General features: G+C 41.9%; 1 protein-coding gene across 3 annotated transcripts in view; it reads left to right on the top strand.

The window, feature by feature from the left end:
• The window catches only part of IKZF2 (IKAROS family zinc finger 2), a 109,752-nt gene that overhangs the window by 2,126 nt on the left and 85,792 nt on the right, over positions 1-21,834 (top strand). For all 3 annotated transcript variants that reach the window (XM_031062778.1, XM_031062779.1, XM_005427959.2), the window contains exons 2-3: positions 1,045-1,093; positions 1,815-1,919. In XM_031062778.1, coding sequence (XP_030918638.1) covers positions 1,060-1,093; positions 1,815-1,919 — 139 coding nt within the window. In that variant the 5' untranslated portion in view covers positions 1,045-1,059. The remainder of the gene's footprint in view (positions 1-1,044; positions 1,094-1,814; positions 1,920-21,834) is intronic.

The following is a 21,834-nucleotide window of genomic DNA, read 5'->3' as shown; positions in this document are numbered from 1 at the left end:
AAGAGGGTTAAGGGAGGGGGAGGGAAGTGGTTTTGGAGACAAGAAGTGAAGCTGCCTGTTTTCCAGTAAGTAATGGAGAAATTCCAGGAGCCAGGGCTAAATATACTTGGCGATCAATACAGAAATGGCTCATTGTGAATAATTTAGCTGCCTGGTGCAGTGAGAGTTTTGAAACTAAAGGCAAAAAAAGAGGCCATGGAGGGAGAGAGGAAATAAAATTTTCCTCTGGTCATGTCAGATTCTTAACTTTTCTACTTAAAAGAACATAGTTATGATTATTGATCTCTCCTTTTTTTTCTTCCCCCCCCACAATATATATCAAATGATAGCTAGGGGGTGTCATTCTATACAGTTACTTGGGTTTCGGGAAAGTAATAGCTTGTTCTGTGTCAGCAAAGTGCTTCCAGAAACTTTAAGATTGCTTCACACCACAAAATGCGTGATCTGGGAGTATGAATTGTGATGTTTGGCCCTGTGCTGTGGCCAATAAATAGGGTTAGAGTGAACAGGTGTGTGTACAGGTGTGTGTGCACACACAGGTGTGGGACAAAGCTGGAACAACTGTGTCCAAGGGGAATGGACACGGGAGGGTTTATTTTGTTTAGACCGGGAGGCAGTGTCTTGTAGTGTGTGTGAAAAGAACAATTGTCAGTAGTATCCATATCCTCAAAGTCTCTTCTGACTGCAGACAGAGCAGATAACTGATAAAGCATTACCATCCCAGCTTGAAGAAACAAGAAGAAAGTCAGGAAAAAAACTCTCAGATCGGGCAAAAATGTGAGTGGCGCACAGAGAGAGAGGTTTGGTCAGACCAGGATGATCCAGGTGCCACCTGGCCAGGAGGCAGCTGCATGTCTGCTCACATAATTTACAGGAAGAGTTCAGTGATTTGCAAACGAGCACATGCAGTGCACTTGTGTCTTTCTCTAGGCAGTGGTTGCAACAGCAATAAAATGGGCAACTACTTAGGGCTTTAAGTAAGTTTAATCATTTAATGGTTGATACTGACAGGCGTCTCTGAGGGTGTACTTTTCTGCCTTGCAGCACTGCACTTTGACTATGGAAGCAGAGGCTGTTGATGGATATATTACATGTAAGTAGTCATTTTGATTATTCTGAATTACTTTTCTTTTCCTGCTCTCCTTTGTATAATGCAGAAACCTGAAAGTTTAGCTTCCTTGTGTACAGTGTCTGCATTGACACTGAATGAGTAGCATTTAAATATAAATTCTCTGTATGACTGAGAAATGCACGGGGATGGGTGCATGGGTGATTATCTCTAGGTTTAAATATTTGCTGAGGGTGAATAAACTTTGCAAATTAGAGAAAGTTCCTCTCCAGAAATTCAAACTGCAGCCAAAAACTTTTTTTATGCCTTTCCCTATGTATTTCTCTTGTTTTGTGTGTGTGGGGTTGTGCTTTGTTTAACAGTCAGTTAACACAGAGCTTTTGGGGGAAGGTCTGTATGGTGAATTACTATTCCAGTCTTCCCTTGCCCAGCCTGGATTGTCCCTGTCTGCTAATGGAAAAGTAATCTTAACTTACTTAAAACCAACAGCTGGGACAAAGTTTGCCGCAGGAGTGTGAGTAATAAATAGGGTGCTATTCAGGCAGTAGCTTTGAGGGGGCTCTTAAAATCAGCCAAATCTTGCTTGGGGCAACTGAGAGTCGAGGTCTGACAGGCTCTGGAAGACCCCGCTGGTGAAGGAGGGAAGGGCAGGGGCGAAGGGGGCCAGCGGGTCGTGGTTCTTCATGTTTGTATATCCGTGCTGAAGAAGGGATACAAACTGACGGGACCTGTGTTGTGCCGGCAGGTGACAATGACTATTCGCCTGAGAGGGAGCACTGCGGCATGGCCATCGACCTCACCTCTAGCACTCCCAATGGGCAGCACACCTCCCCCTGTCACATGGCAGGCAGTAAGTCTCCTCTTAAGCCTGTTTCTCTCTAGCTCAGGGTTGGCTTGGCTTGGTCTGGTCCTCCTGGTCCTTGCTTTGCTTACCAGGTCTTAGCCACTGCTGTTGGCATTGCTAATAACAGAGGAGGACAGGGAAGATTTTGTTTTTTTTGGTTCTTGTTCGGGCTGGTGTCTCATCTAAACATGAATGGCATTACTAGTCTGAACTATCCCAAGGTGGCATTTGAGAGCTGGTCCGTACCTGCTCCAGGTAGGAAAACACTAGGGTTAACATGTGCTAGTTTTGTTTCCTCAGGTTCTGAAATCCAAATAGAAATTGTTATTATCATTACTACTATTACTTACTTTGTTTCCTGAAACAGCTTGAAGTAGCTTTATTTGAAAACAAACACATTTTATTTACAAAACTATAGTTGATTTTAACAAACTGAAAGGAGTTTGGTTTAGAATGTCGGATAGAAACTGAGAGTTTAGAGAGTCTGCACAGTAAGTGTCAAGAGCTGATAATATTTATAGAATTATTCTCCTGTTATATATGGGAGGTGGGTAACTGTAGTTTATGCAATTTCATAAAAGCAACAATCTTCATTTTCTATGTGTGTGAGTGCCATACCTTGTTTAAGTGTTGGTTACAGTGTTACATCAAGATATTTACCTTAATGTAACCTCTGCACTTATGGTCATGAAAAAATGTAGTGCGCTTTGCTTTCAACATACTTAGTGTTCCTCTCTATGTGATACTAGTTTTCTTTCTGGTTTGTGAGTTCTACAGATACATATTTATCTATTGAAACCAAGAGTTAGTATAATGCCCTACAAAAATCTCTGAAAGATAGAGCTTCTAGGGTTGCTTGCTTAAAAATGTACAGCCTTCAGAGTCTTTCTGAGAAAAAGATGTTACTTTCCTTTAAGAATCCTTTCCTCTTGCAAATTACGGGTAAAGCGCAGTTTTATGAGCCTTTAAACTGAGGGTTATTATGAAGATCTCTCAATTATATACATGTTGCTGGAGAATATGATTTCTAATACCCTGGGCTGAACTTTATATGACAACCACCCATAATTCAGCATCTTTAGACAATTCCAATTGTGCTGCACTGGGATTCCGATATACTTTATTATGTTGTAAAAGTTTTACTACTCACTTTCTTCATTTTCTTTGTTTCCTTTTTATTAATGGGAAGGCTTCATTGGAAGGGGAAAAAGTATCTGTGTTTTAAATCTTCTTTATAATCTAGACTGAAAACCAAAGTCAAATTAGGAATAAAAAGATCTAGAATGAAGTAATGCAAAAGGCTTTAACACACTCAGTATTTTCATGTTCATTGTGTTAACATTTTCAATGGTTTTTAAACTTCGTTAGTTCTTTGCAACACATATGTATCTGCAGGCTTGGTGAATATCTTAATTTTTTTAGAGGGGTTTTTTGGCCTATCATAGGTGTCTCAAATGCTTTGAGATTAGGATGTGCTGCTGTTGAAAAATTAAGGGTTCTGCCTGGGTTTCCTAAGCCAAACAAAACTCAAGCTTCTTATATTTATTGTAATTTATTTACTCCTTGCAGGCTTAGGATTGTTTTGCAGAGAGGCTGCTTGTGCTGCCTTAAACACGGAAGATATTGATCAAAGGTTGTGAGATTTTGTGGCAGCTGTTACATTGGTTCATTTAAGGTTTTTGGCCAAATCTTGAATCTGGCATGTGTAGGCTAAATCGCCGGGCTGGGCTTTAGTGCTTTCCACCTGTTTTGTGGGGCACAGGAAATCCTTTTAAAGGTGTGGTAACTCAGGGGCCTGCACCTCTTTTTAAAAACTCTTTTGGGTTTGGTTTTTTTTTTTTTTTTGGTATTGTAAAAGGAAAGATAGAGGTGGAATAACTGTTTGAAATATTTTATATGAATTTAGTAGCTCCCAGTGGATTGACCCATCATCCATTGTTTTAGGTAGAGGCGGTGGCCATGTTCTTTTTCAGACTGGTTCGATTTCCAGTGGGTTGCTGCAGATTAAGTGATGTTGGCTGCCATTACAGCAAAGCCCAAGGCATGTCCTCCTGGCTGGGTAGGACTTGGGAGTGGAGGAGGTGATACAGGGAGCAGACCCCAAATATTTCACTCCTGGATTGGTTGCCAGTCATTTCCAGAAGCGCATGACCCTCTTTGGCTGTGTGCTCTGAATGTGCACCTGCAAGGTAGAGATCCAAGTTTTGACCTTTGTTCTCGCCTTCCACTGAATTGTTTTGAACCACAGCTCTTAATTTAGTCGGAATTTGTGTCTGGCTCAGAAGGAGAAACACCAAAAGAAGGAAATTTCTTGGATCTGTGCTGAAATGACTGAGTAGCGCTCTCCCAGCAACAGCAAAATTATGTGCTGGGTACAGAGTTTTCTATGTTCATTAGCCCCTGGCAATCTGTGTTAGTAGTTCTGTCTGGATTACTGATGTTTTCAGGTTCTATTCCAAAAGGGTTTGGGTCGAATATTTTGGCTGCTGCATCCTTTAACCTATTGTCATTTTCAAGTATCTAGATGGTATTTGTGGGTTATGGACGAGGATGACACTCAATTTTCCTTGTGAATGAGATGATCCTGAAAGATGAATCACACTAAATCACCTGTCATAGCTAACTGATGATCTTACATATACCTGCCTTTAGCAGAGCACTGCATGTGTGTTGGCAGATGCTCTGTTCTAAAATACTTCACTGTAGTTTTATGTAAGCAAAGATTTAAAATACATGTAAATAGTCAAACCGAAGAGGTTGATAGATCATCTCACTTTTCTCTACAGCAAAAGATGAATTAGTGTTACACCTGCTGAGTACAGATGATATATTTACATAGCCCCAAATCTGGAAGTCCAGATTTTCTTTTGATCTTCCGTAGGAAAACTCTTACAAAGGCTGACAGCCAGAGCTGGGTGTCACAGGCTTGCTCAATTAACTTTGTGTTGGTACTGCAGAGTTCCCTGCATGGCCCTAAGCCCCCCCACAGACCCCACAGAGTTCAAGGGAGTCTGTCTTGTTCCTGTCCGTGAGTGCTGAACTGGGCTGTGAGTGATCAGAAACCTCCGAATAGGAACTGGCATGCTAATTAAAGGCTAATGGGGAATCCTTATAAAAGAGGCTTTAAAAAGAAATAATTCCCAGTCACCTCCCCACAATGCCACACTGAGTTCTTACTACAGTTATTAGAGATATTTTTTTCCTGTAGGTTAAAATGGACTTAGAGGAATGTCTGCTTTAGAAACTGCAGGGGCACAGTTGTTCAATTAGTTGACTCAATCATTGCTTTGTATAGGATGAAGGACACTTCTCTAAGATCACTGGCCTGGTATCATAGGGAAAATAGTAGCAGCAGCTATTAGCATCTGACAGTCAGCGACAAAGGCAATTTCCCCTTAAATTAGAGGCTTGACAGTGGGTGTCCCAGTTAACTTTCTTATCTTTGCTTTCATAGACAAAAGGAGCTCTTAAATGAAACAGAGTCAGAACAATCATAAATATCAAACCCAACATCTGATGTTTGAAACCGATTAAAATTGTGGTATGCTTTCAGGAGGTGTTTATAGTAGCTGGAAGCGTTAGTAAGTTATGAGAATTAATTCATTAAGAGAATAAGCCATGTCGGCTGACTCTGCTGCTGGAAATAATGAGGCAATAGCATTTTCTCTGTGGTGGGGAACAATTGTGCTGTCTGACGAGATCACTAATTGGGACAGCAGCACTAAGTGGGGATGATTTCAGCTGTGGTGTTTAAAGAGAACTTGGGCAAGGTTTCGTTATAATGTAGCCAATACTATATTTCAAGTGATCAGGGTGGACTGTTGGTTGTACTTTTTTTTGCGGCATCAAAGCCCCAAATCTTTCCTGATCACTTTCATTTTTGAAGCCTGAGTTGTCATAGAACTCCTGTTTTGTCACAGTTGTGTTGTCCTGAGCTGAGAGTTTCATGTACCACAGCTGTATTAGTGTTTCTATAGGGATAAAGAAATGTAATTTTGGAGCCTGATTTTGGAATTTTCATTCCTGTTGGAATGAAACCGATTAAAGTTAGAAGTTGCTCCATGCCTCAGCTCCGTGGCAAACAAGACTTATCACCACCAGAATTTACTCCCAGGCATGTGGGGCTGAGCCTTGCTCTGGGATTCTTTCCTGGCTCAGGATGTGTTGTGGGCTTTTCAGTAGGATGAGGTGATGGAAGCTTTCCTTTAGGGAGGGTGATTGAAGCTGGCCGGGCTGGGCTGCAGAGAGGGACTGAATCAGTGCTTTGAGGCAGTCACTCCCCTGATGTGTGCACTGGGGCATGAAGAATTCTGGCAGCCAAACTGCTGTGCTCTGAACTGGGGATTCAGGTCTCCTTTTCTTCCAAATATCTTGGAAAGTGCTAAAAACTTGGACCTGATCACCTTGAGATGCTGAGGAATGTTCTTTCCTCAGCAGCCTTTAAGGAGTACGGTAGGCAGCATTTATTGGTCTGGGTATCTCCTGCCTCAGTGCGGGGAGGTGGACTTTTGACAGTCACTTGAGATGCCCTCTAGTCCTTTGTGTCTGACTTTGCAGTCTTGACACTTTGATTTTTTAGCACTCAGCTGTGGAATTGCACGGTGATGCCCAAAACAGATGTACCTGTGGTTTGGCAGGTTGAAGGACAGTGAAGATGGACTTTGCCAAGATGAGCTCAGACATGAGGGATGAGCTCAATAAAGTGTGGCAGGGAACTGTAAGAAGTGAGCTCCTTGGGCACTTACAAGAGCACGGTCTTTGCTTCCGTCTTTTATCCTCAGACTTCCTGGGAATTGCCAGGGCAGTAGTGCTAATCAAAGTTTTAGCCATTTAGCTTTCTTGGAGTTTGAGAAGAAAAAATATTAAATGGAAAGGCAATCATCAGGATTTGAACAGAAATAGAAGGGTTTTCCAAACCTAAGAAACCAAAGCTCTGCAAAGTAGTGTTACACGGTGTTTCTTGAAAAAAAACTACAACCCAAACAGAGGAAAGGGTTAACTGGAAATTAAGCATTTCCTGGGATGTACCTTGAATTGTTATAGCTTTATCCACATCAGCTCAGATTTTTCACACTGGTGTGGTTAAAATCATGAAATAGTTCCTCTGGTAGGAACTCTGTGTAAACCAGCCCAGAGTAGCCACTGAAATGAGTTGGTGTTTGAGTATCTGTAACCCACACTGCAATGGTGAAGGGCTCCCCTGTGTGTTTTTCCTGTCTTCTGTGAGAGTCCTGGCATTCCCTATGGAGCCACATACTCAGCTGCAAAAACATTCCTCCCTCTCAGTGAGTGTTATAACGAGGGTGGAGTGAAATGATCAGTTAATCTCATTAAATAGGTTTTTATTCATTCTGATGGAAGTCCCTTGAAAGGTCATCTGCCAGGGCTTTGTTGCAGCACACACCTTCCTTGGGAAGCTTCTGTTATTCTCTTGGACTGTCAGGTTCAGTTAACTTTCCCTGGTACACACCCTGTTACAACACTGTGCTCTTGCTAGCTTTGTAGTCAGCAAATTTTCAATGTTTGCTTCTGGAATTTCAGTTCCTTTTCTGACATGCCAACAAAAAGAGCAATCCTCATCTCCCATGAAATATGACACTTTGATGGCAGCTGGATGACAAGATACCTGCTGGAGGAGAATGTTCTGTGTTTCCCATCTCTGAATCTGGGGGAAGGTGCTGCTTCTGTTGAAATCAATGGATATATTCTCTCGGGAAATTGGTTCAAAGGCTTATTTCCAGTTCCTGTGGGCCACAGGCTCTGTCTAGTCCTTCAGCTAAGTGATGGTTGGCAGGACTAAGTTTTAGAGGTGGAAAAGCAGATACCTGTGCTACCTTTGTGCACTACTGAGGGTAAGCAGTCCTCATCCTTCCAGTACCAAGAGGGCACCCTGAAAGAGTGATGCCATTCTATCTGGGAGGAAAAGGCAGAGCCTCCTTTTCTGCCTTTTGCTTCAGTAATCCCAGTGAATGAAAATCCTTGAAGAACTCACCTTGAAACAGGTTTAAAATTGACCTGTTCTGAAATTCTGTAAAAAATTGAAGAGAAGGCTGAGCCACTGCTCCGTGTAGTATCAAGACCTGTTACCAGCCCAGGTGAGGAGCACGTGTCACAGCATGCTGTCCCTTCCCTAGGGTAGTGGGTGCTGGTTTGGGATCCAGGCAGTGGACTGCTGCATCCCAATAGAAGGAAGCAGAGCTGGATTATCACTGAGAAGCAATGAACATGACAGATATGGCTCTGGGCTAGGTCACTAGAGGCCCAGTTTTTCTCCAGATTCTGGTCATTGTAGGGAGTCCCTTCATGTTTCTGTGCTTTTTTTTTTTCCCTCTTGGCTTTTATTTTCTGAATCACAGAAGCTGTAGATCACTTAGGATGGAGACTTGGATGGTACATGTTAGCCTTTGTCAAAAGTAGGATGTTTTTACAATATCTTTTTGCTTAGGGGTTATTTTGCATTTAATTTTTGCAGCCCCACAATGAGATGCATTCAGAAGTACCTTAATACCAGTGCAGCTTATTTCCTGTCCTGCTCAGGAATAATTGTGGTGGTCCTAAAGTACCCTGTTGTGGTGTATGTGTGGAATTTTAACTCTTCCTACACCACTGAGCGTTGCCAGGTCTGTGTGTGGATGAGCCCCTGTTCACACTGCCCAGTAAAATGTGCCCTTGATCTGGAGCCAGGTCTACATTACCGGCTTCTGCTGGCACTGCTGTGTCAGCCTGTGGCTTTGAAGAACTGTAATCCCTCACAGGCAGAGAGATGCTGGCAGAAGCTCCAGCTCTGAGCACAGCCCTGGCTGGCAGGGTCACCTGCAAGTGCTGTTACAGGTGTTACATTGGAAAGTACCGTAAAACAGCACGCACTGTTCCTGGAAAAGCATGGGCTTGATTGATCCCCCTCACTTCTATGCTGATAGGTCATGTCAACTTCTGTGAATTAGAAAGTCTTTTTTGGGTTTTTTAACTGACTTCTGCTCTCGCTCTGCCTCTTATTTTTAAAAAATCTTTCCAGTTTGGGGGTTTATTCCTGTAACACTGTGTGGCCAAGGCATAGCACCACAGAGGTAGTGGGCTCTGTGTGCGTTGTATGAGCTCCTTTAGCTCATGGTTTCTCTGTGTTTGTCCTGCCCAGAGAGGTCACAGGGTTCTTGGTCTTCCCCTTGGTGAAGCTCAGGCTGGTGGTCAGATCCCTGTGTCCTCTCAGGTATGGGTGTAGGCACAGAGTTTGTGGTGATTTGGAGTGGGGCTGGGCCCAGCCTCTTTCCCACTGGGCACAGCTGTGCAGGACAGGTGAATGCTATTGAAGGGAACGAGCCATGGAGTGCCCAGGGGCACTGAGCAACCACCAAAGGGAACAGAGGGCACACAGGTGCAGTGCATCAACAGGAGGGGATAAAAGGCTGGGCTGAAGAACAAGAAGGGCAGATGCTTGCAGCCTCCTGAGGTGTCCTGGTGTTACTGTGTGCGGGCAGGTGCCCGAAGCCTTCTGAAGAGGTGAGGTGTTCCTGTGTATGGGCAAATGCTTAAAGCCTTCTGAAATTGTGGTGATGCTCTGTGTGTTGTGGCCGTCTCATCTGTGGCATGTGCTGCGACATATGGGGGGAGGTCAGTCCTAGGGCCAAACCATGCTCCCACCCCCAGTGTGGATGGTGTGAATATCTGTGTGTCTACCAGCTGGTAGTAAAAAAAAAAAAAAGAAGAGTTAAAGTGTATCATTCTCCTACACAGGTAGGAGACCCTCTTCTTAGCAGACTGTGGGTTTTAGACAAGGCATGAGCCAGGCAGTCTGATTCACTGCAGACCTGTCTGCTCTCCCCACCATGGTTTCATGTTACTTGGAGAAGCTGTACGGACTGGTTTTTTCTAGCCTCTTTTCCTGCTGTGGTGTTGGTACCTACCTCCTGTGAGGTTGCTCTGGGCACAGGTGTAGTCACTGCAGTAGGGGAGAGAGAAGGGGAAGATCAGTGTGAATATTCAGGTCCCTACCCTGTCTGTGGCTTGGAGAACCCTTTGGGGGACTTGGTGCTACTGTCCACCCTGAAACTTCATGAGTGGGGTAGAAGATCCAGCCACACCTTGGTGCTGCTGTTGTCAGGCCCTTTGTCCTGGCGGTTGGATGTCTCAAATGTTTTTCAAAGGAGGTAGGAAATCCTGAAGATGAACCTTGTTTATCCGTTCACCTTGTTGCCTGTCCCACTACCATCTTTTTTTGTTACAAACCTTCTCGTGTGAGGACGTGAGGTGGGCTGGGTTTCCTCTGCAGCAAATGGAAGATCTGGGCAGGGCTTACGGGAGAGATGCTCCGTTGGCCGTTAAACCGCACTCATGACAAAGCCTTACATTTCCATGGGGGGTTTTCTTGTTTATCCCCTCTGTTCATCCACTTGAACAAAACTAAAGGTATCTGTGCTGTGAACTTCAGCACCAGGCTGGAGTTTTCTCAGTTTTCTTCTTTTTAGTGGTGTTTTCCTTGCATTCCCCCCCAGCCTTTAAAGCCTCCCATCAGAAGAAAGTGATGCAGTCCTGGTTTTTCTCAAGGGGCATGTGTTCTCTCAGTCCGTGAAAACTGATGCTGGTGAGTGGCACAAAATGCTGGCTGCAGAGCCCTGTGATATGCTCAAGTCCATGGTAATTTTTCTCATAATTACTCTTTGATTTGGGAATGCCTGTGTGCAATTCTGTGAGAATTCATACCTAATCTTTTCTAGACATCAACTCAGCTTTTGGACATTTTATTATTCCTTTTGCAAGCAAAGTTGCTTGTTTAGGTAATTGTCTAGCCATAAAACACAAACTGAGTGACTTTTTGGTAATTCTATCTGTGCATCACTTAAACTTCAGCAACGTGAATTAAAGACCTGCTTTAGTCCAAGGAGCAGCAAACAGGATGGTGCAAGTTCCCTTCTTTTGAAAATGAAAGAAATTGCTTATTTCTGTATGAGAACAGCAAGTATCTTTACCCAGAAGAGATATGAGGTTTATTCATTTGAGGAAGAGTAGCTGTTCTCGCTTCCAGTAAAGAGTGGCAGTAGACTGAAGACCTTGTTCTGGTTAGCAGCCAGGTCCGTGATAGAGGGAGACAGCTCAGGCAAAAAAATAAAATGGCGTTCGGTTTTTAATCTTATTTCTTGAGAAATTGATATCCTGCAGGGTTTGCCTTGTCAAGATAACGGCCCCTGAAGGAGAATAAATCTTATTAATTAGCAGTTTTGCATACTGCTTTTAATTGTTCGTTCCTAGGTACAGGCATTATATTGCATGTGCGCTGTCGTGGTGATGGGCTTCTCTCCTGCAGCCCTGGAGAGTCTGCCTGAGTACAGAAATATTTCAGAATATACCATTGGGCCTTAAATTTACTCAGTGCCTTAATCCTCATCACCTCTCAGATTTAGGCACGTCCTAAATGCAGTTGTAAGTAATAGTTTTACAGTTTAATCTCCCAAAATTGGGTCAACCTTACCAGTTGTTTTGACCTTGTTACCAGCCCAGGTAGTTCCTGGGTGAGTCTAACACATCTCCGTGCAGCTGTGTGGAACAATCTGGGGTATCAGCTTTACTTGAAACCCCCTGTTTGAAAATGTCTCCCTACCTTAAATACACAGGCCTCTCTCTCTATCACTGTAGTGTATTATCCTTTGCATAATCTAAGTAATATCACAATATTTCCTTGTTATATCATGCTTTTTCAGTTTTAAGAGCTTTACAAAGGATACCAGTTGAAGAGATACAAATTAGTGGACAAAATTTTAGGCTGAAGAGGTAGAGAAAAAGTAGGGAAAATAATCTTAGAAGAATTCAGCTCGTAGGTGGGAGGCAGTCAGCTTCATAACTTGTGTATGTGACTGCAAATTGTCAGAGTATAGGTAGCTCTCAAGAGTTCAGAAGAATGTTGTGCTGGTTGTGTATGTAAGGGTCAAGCAGTACATAATGTTAGCAGACTGAGAGCTCTGTGAGTTTATTCTTGGCCTTCTTTTAAATTTGTATTCTACGAACTGCACAATTTATTTTTCTAAAATCCCACGTACCTACATGTGAATCCCAGAGTGTTCTCATAGTCTAAATGCTATGACCCATCAGCTGCCCCCAAATTACCTAAGATCAAGTAGAGAAGGTCGGCAGCCAGAGAAAAATATAGGAAAATGTGTCCAGCCCTGGTTGCTGACAAGTCTATACATGTGCAGTGCAGTAATACAGATGGAAGGCACTTAGAGAGGGTTTCAGCCACATACAACAGAGAAGTACAGGCTTGAAAAATACTAGGAAAGTGCAATTCTTATGAAATGAGGAAGCCAGGAAGAGGAGAAAGAGGTATGTGAATTGTGCCTTGGCTGAAGGAAAAACTCTTTCACCGCCCTTTTCAAATGTCAAATGCATGGGAAAAAGTTGTTGGAAGCCAGTCTCTGCTAAGTTTGCTGCTTGAAAAACCTACTTTTTGGTGAGATGTTTGTGCAAAATCACCTCTCTGCTCTGCCTGTGAGACCAGACATGAGTCAGGCTATCAGCATCTAACATGGTTTCAGGTTGCTGTCTTACTGCTCTTGGTCTAAAATGCTGGAAAGAAGTGTTTGCTTTTTTTCTCACTTTTAAAGTGCTCCATTCATTTAATGTCATTAGTGCTATTGTTACTTAAATTTACCTTCTGACTGGTAACCATTAAATATTTATAGAGAAATCAATAGTAGTGAGATTTTTTGCTCAAGTAAATATATATCACATATGTACTCAAAACCAAAGCAAACTGCAGTGCATTCCAGGAAATCATCTATAGTGCTGCTCTGTAATGTTCTTCCTCATCTTCATGTCAGGATGTTTTATCTGTGTCCCAGCTCGCCCATTCCTGCCCCAGAACTCTGGCTGTTCTTTTTAACAGCCTAGAACAATGGAGCCTTAGGAAAAAGAGTAGAAGTGTTTTCAGAGTAGAAATGTGAATGATAATTGCCATCTAATTATCCAAGGTTCCTTAATGACTGGATGCAGGGAGATCCTTAGGTTTGATGCTATGTCTGGTGGACAGCGCCCCAGCCAGAGACTGCTGTGCTGTCTCTGAAGAAGAGAATGGAACTGGCTGGAGGCAAACCCAGCCCTTCCCAGCATTTGGAAAGGGAAAAGTATTTTTCAGAGAAGGTGGTGATGTGGCAATGGAAGATGATGGCTTAAAACCATTTAAAACCAAAGGCTAATATAAAAAAATAAATAGGACCGGGCTAAAAATGGCTTTGGAACCAGGCTTAAGTTCACTGGTGGGGAATAGACAAAGGTGTGATATAGACAACACAGCCAATGTTCACAGAGCAGCTTATTCTCCATATTGGGTCTCTGCAGCATTTTCTTGTGCAACTATAGATGGAATAAATCTTTGTAGACCATCCAAGAGATGACCTTAATCAATTGTTCTGGCCAGGTGTTTTGGAAGGGGGAAAGCTTCCTTATGAGTCAGTGATGAAATTTCAATTTATAATTATGACTGTAGTTTATAATAATAATTCTAATTATATATATAAACAGTTTAACCTACTACAATGTAAAATGGTAACATTTGCTGAGCTTTGGCTGCTTTCAGATGGTGAAAATGTGCTGGTGGTTGTTGGCTGGAATTCAGAAATATTTGTCAAAATTTTGTGTGCTATGTGAACAACAAAATTTTGTGTGGATTAAGCAATTATTAATTCTCTCCCATTATCCGTCAGATAAAATTACAACTAGCTCATTAACCAAAATTAATTGTAAATAAAGCCGATCTGTTGTTGAGGAAACTAGTTAGAATGGTAATTGGGTAATGATGATGCATTTAATTTCAAACTGCAGATTTAAAAGCTACTCCTTTTTGGCAGTGATAGAGCAAGGTGTTCTGAAATGAAGCCCGGTGCTTGTCACTGTCATTGTCCTCTTAATTAATGCCACCAGGACTGCCTGTGTTTTGAATCTAATTAGTGTCCCCTGCAGAGCACTTGGAAATGTCCTGATTGTGCTCACACTGATGCCAGTGGTTAAACTATTTAGTGACCTCTGTGGGCAGGAGGTGACACAGGAGGCAGTGGTGGTGTAGGACATTGTGCACTGCTGGCTTTGCTCCTGCAGCAGCACATCCTCGTGCCTGAGCTCTGGGAATGCTGGCTGTGCTTTGGGATTTGCTACTCACTTGCCATGGAGATAGATCTGGAGTTTCAGGCCAACAAAACTGAATTGTGACTCAACGTTTTAAAAATGATTGAGTGAGTAATTTTCTATGCAGTTTCATTTCAGTATCTTTTGCCCCAAGGATTATTTACTGTGGAGTAACTTCCAGCATGGTTTTGCTGCTATTTGTAATGTTGAATTTTAATAAGAAAGGACTTGTTTAAATAGGATAATGTTTTTATCCCAAATTGCCCTGTTCTAATGGTAAAATTGGCTTCACAAATAAAATCAGCAGTCGCACCTTCTAGCCACATGCACAATTTCTTGATTATTTTTTTTACCCTGTTTTCAAAATGCATTAAATGCTATTATGAGATGAGCACAGCGTGTTTGATTCTAGCCAACCACCACTTCAATCATTAACAAATGGGCATTGTGTACAGAATATATCATTCAGGAGGGCCACCAAGTTGATCAGAGAGATGGAACACCTCTTCTGTGAGGCGAGGCTCAGAGAATTGGGATTGTTCAGCCAGGAGAAGAGAAGGCTTTGGCATGACCTAATTGTGGCAAGAAAAATGGAGAGAGACTATTTACAAGGGTCTGGAGTGACAGGACAAGGGAATGGCTTCCCAGTGCCAGAGAGCAGGGTTAGATTGAACATCAGGAACAAATTTCTGACTGTGAGGGTGCTGAGGCCCTGGCACAGGGTGCCCAGAGCAGCGGTCACTGACCCTGGATCCCTGGCAGTGTCCAAGGCCAGGCTGGAGAGGGCTTGGAGCAACCTGGGAGAGTGCAAGGTGTCTCTGCCCATGGAAGGGGGCAGGATGAGATGGGTTTTAAGGTCTCTTCCAACGCAAACCTTTCTCTTATTCTCCTTGTCCTATCATTTGTAATCACTCTACTGATTTTTTTTTCCTTCTGACTTAGAGAGAATTACAGAACTAAAGCATTGACTTAATCTTTAATATTCCTTCTTAGCAGACTTGAAGAGAATATAGAATAAATACATTTTACCTGTTTTATTTTTAACTATTTCTCTGGGAGGGTTTTTTTTCTTTTGTGCTTCCTGGTCCATGGGGAGAAAAACCCTTCAAGCATGTTTTAGTTACATCACTAATATTAGAACTGAGTAATCGGGTGGCTTTGGCAGCAGTCTCGTTTATAAATTGTTGGTGAGCAGATGGCTCACCAAGTTGGCATGCCAGCTCCAAACTTTCACAATCATGAGTCAAGTTTTAAATCCCAAGATTGCCTTACATACCACGAGTTATTGTTTTTTTTTTTATTTTTAATGTGTGTTTCTTTAATAATTGTAACTCTCGATGGGTCTTCTCATTCCTGAGCTGTGTTTTGCACTGAAGCATGGCTTTTCAGTAGTCTCTGGCTTTGGGAATGCCTTTTTTTCTTAATTTAATGAAAGCAGAGACTTTTTTAGTCACATATCTGAAAATCTTGCTGCTAAGAAAAACTAATAAATGTCAGTGTAAGGGACATAAACGTGAGACTTGTCAGTTCTGGCTAATGTCAAACACCTCAAATGATTGATATAATTCACAAATGAACTTATAACAACTTCTGGGTTGTATGCACAAATATTTTTTAGGAATAATTTGCTGGTATTTTTTATCCTGGATATACCGTTCTATGCCAATTTGTTTGTTTTCTGAGTGCAGGGCTTAAGTCATTAGGCAGCATCGAGTACAAATGTTGCATTTTGAAATGCAAGAGTGAATATTTTCTGTAAGCAAAATGTAGCAACAAGGAAACTGGGCCGAGCAAGACATTCTCCCTGTGAACACAGTGAAGTTCCAAAAGGGTCAGATCTTGATCCACTTGAGAATTTGGACTAATATTATTGGAAGGATTTCTGCTTTTTTCTTTCACTTTTTCCTTTTCAAGCTATTCCTTTAAGTAAAATTAATATGCTATATATGGGTTATAATGCATTGTGGGACCTGTTATGGAATGATAATTAGACCTTATTTCTAAATGATTCCACACAAAGTGTGCTGTTGTAAATGCTAAACAACTGTGTTTCATCCATAATCATGTAATTGGTGTGTGCAGCTAATTAGTGTGTGTTCAGTTTAGGCCCAGATTTTTTGGAAATGTCTCCTGTTCTGGTCCTGATTTAGCAAAGCTCTTAAACAGATGATTAACTTCCATTGGCTTTAATAGGACTTAAGCACATTCTTAATCAGGGCCATTGTGTCAAATCATGTCTCTTGGTGACAATCAGAACAACCTGCCAGAGCTGTAGTAAAAATATCTGTAGGTCCTTCTTAAATTTAGATTAATCATTCCTTTAATTTGTGAAGCATTTTGTTTCAGAATCTGAAACTCTGTGTAGGAACCTTTCTCTCTCTCTCTCTTTTTAAGCAAATGGTTATTGTCACAGTCTAATTGTATGTGTAAAGTTTAAAGATTTTAACTAGCTTGGCAGGCTGTTTACATCAAATCTGTTCAATACACCTTTGAGATGGAGAAGAAGAAAATAGGCATCTGAGAGTGCCTCACTGGAATATAAATGTCAGTGCTGATAGATATCTATGATAGAAAATTTGTGTGGGAGTAATAATTTAGTAATAAAATAGGTCAAATTAATTTTTATGCTGAAGGGGATACCTTACAATAACCATTTTGTAATTTTATGTTTGACAGTTTGCTCTGCATTATGTGGATAGGTGGAGCTGAGATAATGTAATCCATTTCCAGTTGTAAACAAGATTGCTTTAAGAGCTGCAGTAGTAAGATGCATGTTGGCTGACTTTAAGCTGAAAGGTAATTGCCTCTGAATATTAATGTGCATGTGGGGATTTTGTGTTTAATTCTGGGATTTCATATTTGCCCTATAGCAGCTCTGAAGAGGCCCTTGTTTTCCCAAACCCCACTTTGCTGCTAATTGAAGCTGATGGCAAGTGTTGAATTTTGGGTCCTTTGCTTCAATTTTATGTGGCCTGTGTTCCTTGGAGAATGCTGCTTGCTTTGGCTGTTTGTTTTTGGTTTTTTTTTTTGCAGCAACCACCTTTTGAGTTGAGGGTTTTTGCAGATGCTCTTGTTGTCCTACAGCAGCTATGAGTAGTTCCTGGGGTGGAGGAGGAAAGATGGAATTGTAGGTTATGGAAAAGGGGAGAAGTTGCTGCACTAACTAAATTAGAGCTTCTTAGAGAAATGTGAGTTAAGGTGCTGATCCATGTGCTCTGTAGCTGGCAAGCTTCCTCATGAGTAATTTAAGACCTGTCCAAAGCCCACTGCACTCTGTGGAAGATTCTCTAATTCCACCCACTTGTGGAGCAGACCCCTATCATGGGGGCAAGCTGCAGGTAGTGACAAGCACTGTCTGGGGGAGCATCAGCTGGCTGCATTTGTTTTTGAAATCGTTTTAGGCATGGAAGGCTACAGCCAGATTACAAGCAAGCAGTACCTCAGCTTTCCATTTCAATTCCAGCCCTTGGCTTGTACAAGCTGTTCCATTACCACTGCTTCCAGCAAGGCCCAGCACTGGGAACGGCAGGATTGGTGTTGAGCAGGGTGTAACTGCAGCTCTGCTCTGGAGCAATCTGCAGCTCAGCAGTGCTGCAGGAGCTTGGCAATCTGTTGTGCGCAGGGTTTTAACCTGCACACGTTTTAATTGCAGTGGGTGTGTGGGCTGTCATTAGTTAGGACTGTTTAAAGGTGTTATAACTGGCAGGTGCCCCAGATGCCCTTCTAGCTGAGATGATGTTCCTGAGACAAGTACTCAAAGCAGAGTCCAGCATTCCTTGTTCTCTGTGGCAGTGCCAGCATTTTCTTCTGAAAAAGAAAAGCCAAATAACAAAAAGGAGTATTTTTAGCTTGGATCGATTTGCTGATCCAGTTTAGTGCATGGTCTCACACAGTGAGAGGGTGGTGTCTGAGCAGGGATGGGAGCTCCTGGCTCTTTTTCTGCTTCTGCAGAGACAAAGGCACTCTGAGCTGCACTGATACCTCACACAGGTCATAACTGTGTGCTCAGCAAGGCAGGCAGTTGGCTTTTCTGCTGCCTCTGACCCAGTGCAAAGGGTGGTTGCCTCTTGCAGAGGTGCTGGGTTCACAACCAGCCCTTTCACAGGTTGCCTTTATCTCACAGCTCACATTTGGACTGTAACCTCATGTAACACCTTTAGTTAGACAGTGCTGGTGGTATGAGTGGGAGCCACTGAACACAGACAGACTTGAATCTTCGACACTCCTGCACCTTGCACAAACTTTGGGGTACTGGGCTTTTTGGTTCGGAATGATTTTTAAATTTCCATAGTGCCCCATCTCCAGTGATTTGGTCTGACACTTGCTGAAGTTAAGGGGAGTCTTGGTGGTATTTCAGTCATTTTTGCAACATGATGCTGCTTGTAGCAAAGCTGTTCTATGGATGCCTTTGCTAAAAAATTACTTAGCTACAGAAACATTTGACTGTAGGCTGATAAGCAGAAAAAGTGAGGGTGTGTGGGTTTGTGAATGTATGTTGCCCATTAAGGAGTCTCACTCAATGCTGGGTGCTTCATTACAATGAGAAAAATAACATAAAAGGATTTTAATAGCTAATTAACTTGTTCACTAATGGATCAGGCACTGTCTTAAGGGCAGTAGTTTAAAAGAGTCCGTTTAATGAAAGTTGACTGGAGGTATGTCCTGTGGCTATTACAAACTTTGTTTTATAATAGCATGTATTTTTCAGTAGCTCCTTGCCATGCAGTAATGTGGTTGGAGTGGGAGAAATTAGAAAACTGACCATTTCCCGGCAGATAGCGATAAGTTTCTACTCAGTCAGAATGCTCTATACACTGTGATAGGTTTATAATTATTATCCTAAGATTGATGTTTTTGGGGGGGAGTGTAAATTTGTGCAGCAGTAATCCATTAAGAAATCAATAATCATTCCATCCTGAAATGCAGTTTCTCTACAACATTATAAATACACACCAAAGATTTGAAACTCTGCCGGTTTCCCCTTCTCCACCCCCCTCCTCCTGCTTCCCTGAACTCCAAGTTCAATGCCCTTTGTTGTGTTGGAGAAGCAGTTCCATGGTGAGACTCTTCTGTCAGGAAAAACAGGGCTGATGGTATTAGCAGCATCCTGAGAGCCAGTAACACTTTTTAGTGCAAACTTTGCTTTCCCACCAAAAGTACCCCTTTTATCTTGGGGAAATTCTCCCTCTCCTCTGCCAGGGTTTCATCCCTGCTAGATGGGGATGATGAAGATTCATGCCTTGTTCCTCTGTAGAGAATAGTGGAGAAGGAAGTATTATAGAAGTGCAAAGTCGTTGTATGTGTACATTTCCTTTTCCTCGTTCAGACTTGGCTCTTCATGTAACAGTTCAGAGGTTTGGCTATCAGAGACCAGCACATCCTGCAGGACTTCCCTTTTTGCTCTGAATTCTCCCTAGCTGGGCAAACACATTTTTGAATTGCTGCTGTAAGTTATCCCCTGATGTAGAGAGCTGGAAACATACTTTATCTAGGAGTGAGGGTGATTATAACTGATAAATAGTAGCTGAGCGAGGAAGAGTGGGAGTATTATTAATGTTTCTTTGTGGAGGAATAAATTATATGGGGTGAGGTGCTGGGTCAGCCTGGTTTTGATCTTGCAAGGAAAATTGTGGATGGAGCAGGGAGATGCTATTGCTGTAGCAAGAGCCACAAAACACGGAGTACATCTAATATTACATTTCCGTGTCTTTTACTTTTGTTGAAAAATCATTTCTAATAAAAAAAAATCTCATTTTTCCATTTCAGTTTAAATTACTATTATTTTTAGCCAGCTCTGCTGTTGGTTGAAAAAAGGGGCATTTGTTCATGACAGAGTTGTTTTTTACACCCATCATAGTTGTTTAGGTCTAAATTCCCTCTTTTCATCTGCCCCCAAAAAAGCATGGTATGGGTAACTCAGATATGCCTTTTTTTCCTTTGAGAACATCCAATTTTGGGATGGTCACCAGCCTCTTCAGCTTTGAGAGGGAGAAGAAACAGTCTTAATCACACCTTTGCTTTTGAGATTTGATCATCTCAGGTTACGTCCACAGGTCTAACAAGTGTAAAGTGTGAGTTTTGTGATTTGGTACGTGTGTGCCTTGGCTTATTTGGGAATACCCACATGGCTAGAATCATACATGTGTTTTAGTGTTTGCAGACAGGGAGTGTGGGTGAGCTGGTGATGAACAAAACTGGACACTGAGAAGCCAAACACTGATTCTCACCTCTGTAAATTGCTCTAGAATAATCCAAGGTTATTGTCATGGTAAATTCTCTCACTGTGATCCAGTATGGAAGGAGCTTTCACACATGGCTTGACTGTGGGGACACTTGCCTCTCACTGCAAAGTTGGATGCTAATAGGAAAAGACCCAGATGCCAACAAAAGAAAGATCTTGTCAATTGTGTTCACTAGATTTTCATTCAGCATTGACTTCTTGTCTGGTGAATTTGAGTTTTTTTTCTGTAAGGCCAGGACCTATACTGGGTACTTTCAATAAAGAATAGTCCTTCATTTACTTAAAACTCTCCCTCTTGCTCAGATGCTGGTAGCATATGAGTTTAGCAAGGACTGATACTTAATGGGTTTTGGCTCCTCTTATTTCAATACTTTGTAACTGGCTTCACTGCTTTGGTCTTCATACTGATTAATGCTTTTGTACGTCGCTAACGCTTAATTTTGAAAATACCTTTTATTTTCCTCTTTTCCATCAAATTGTGATACAGAAGCAGCAGCTGATTGACAGCTGACCTTTTTCTGCAATGGTTTGCTGAAGAGTTCATGCCTATGACATGTGGCTTTTCAGCGAAATAGGAAGACTTTATCACATCTTTTTGTTTTACCCATTACCTTTTTTTTTCCAGTGGTTTGCAGAACAGTGAGTGCTAAAAGCCCAGTATCAGCTCACAGGATGCCGAGTTTAACAGATAGGGCTTTATTAGCTCTCGGTTGCATTTGTCTTTACTTCACAAGTCCCTATTTAGAATTACCTGTAAGTGGTTATTTTCCAGTGCGGTTTTCAAAGACAAACCACTTTTTTTCTTATTGTTGTTGCTGTTGGTTTCTTTAACTGCTAAAAGCTCATCACCATGTATATAACTCTTATGTGTCCACTGATAGCTTGAGTGGCAAGTTACAGAAAGTGGTGTAAGTGGCTTTTTGGAAAGAAAATTCTTCAAAGAGAAATATTTAACAAACCAAACAATTAAGAGATGCCATCTCAATCAATAAGTTAGAGTTAATTGGCTGTGTACAAAGCATTTTTAAACAACTTCCCTGAAGAGTCTGTGTATTGAGCTTAGAGTGCCTTTCTAGTGAGGCTATTTTCAAAGGCTGGTTTCTTCTAAAAAGTACTCGTTTTCAATTTTTTTTTCTAATTTCCAGACTGAATGCCATCTAGCATATGGGTCTCATTGAGCGAATATAAGAGTATTTAATAACAGCTTTTAATTTCTTCCTTTGTGTGTGTGTGCCTCCCTAGGAGTATCCCATGTTCTAGTGACTGCAAACTGCTGGTCTAGAAAACAGTCAGCAGCTGCTCTCAGCCTGTGGGCAATAACAGCACTTGAAATGTGCTGCATTCAGGCATCTGTGTTACCTCATTTTTCTATTTCTGTTAACTTTATCAAAGTCTCCCATGTGCAAGACATTGACCACAAGCCGTGTGTTGGGACCAACGGTCCTAAACTGGTAGTTCAACTTCATGCTTGTAGAGGTGTCCTATTGGAATCAAAAGGAAAAAAAATCCAAACCCCCTTATTAGTACCCTCAGGTAATGGATACGTTTCCAAAAGGGTATTTTATGCCAAGC

Source organism: Geospiza fortis, unplaced genomic scaffold, assembly GCF_000277835.1.
Source record: "Geospiza fortis unplaced genomic scaffold, GeoFor_1.0 scaffold461, whole genome shotgun sequence".
Classification (NCBI taxonomy): domain Eukaryota; kingdom Metazoa; phylum Chordata; class Aves; order Passeriformes; family Thraupidae; genus Geospiza; species Geospiza fortis.
Note: the sequence above shows the minus strand (reverse complement) of the source record. Positions and strands in the feature narration are given on the sequence as shown.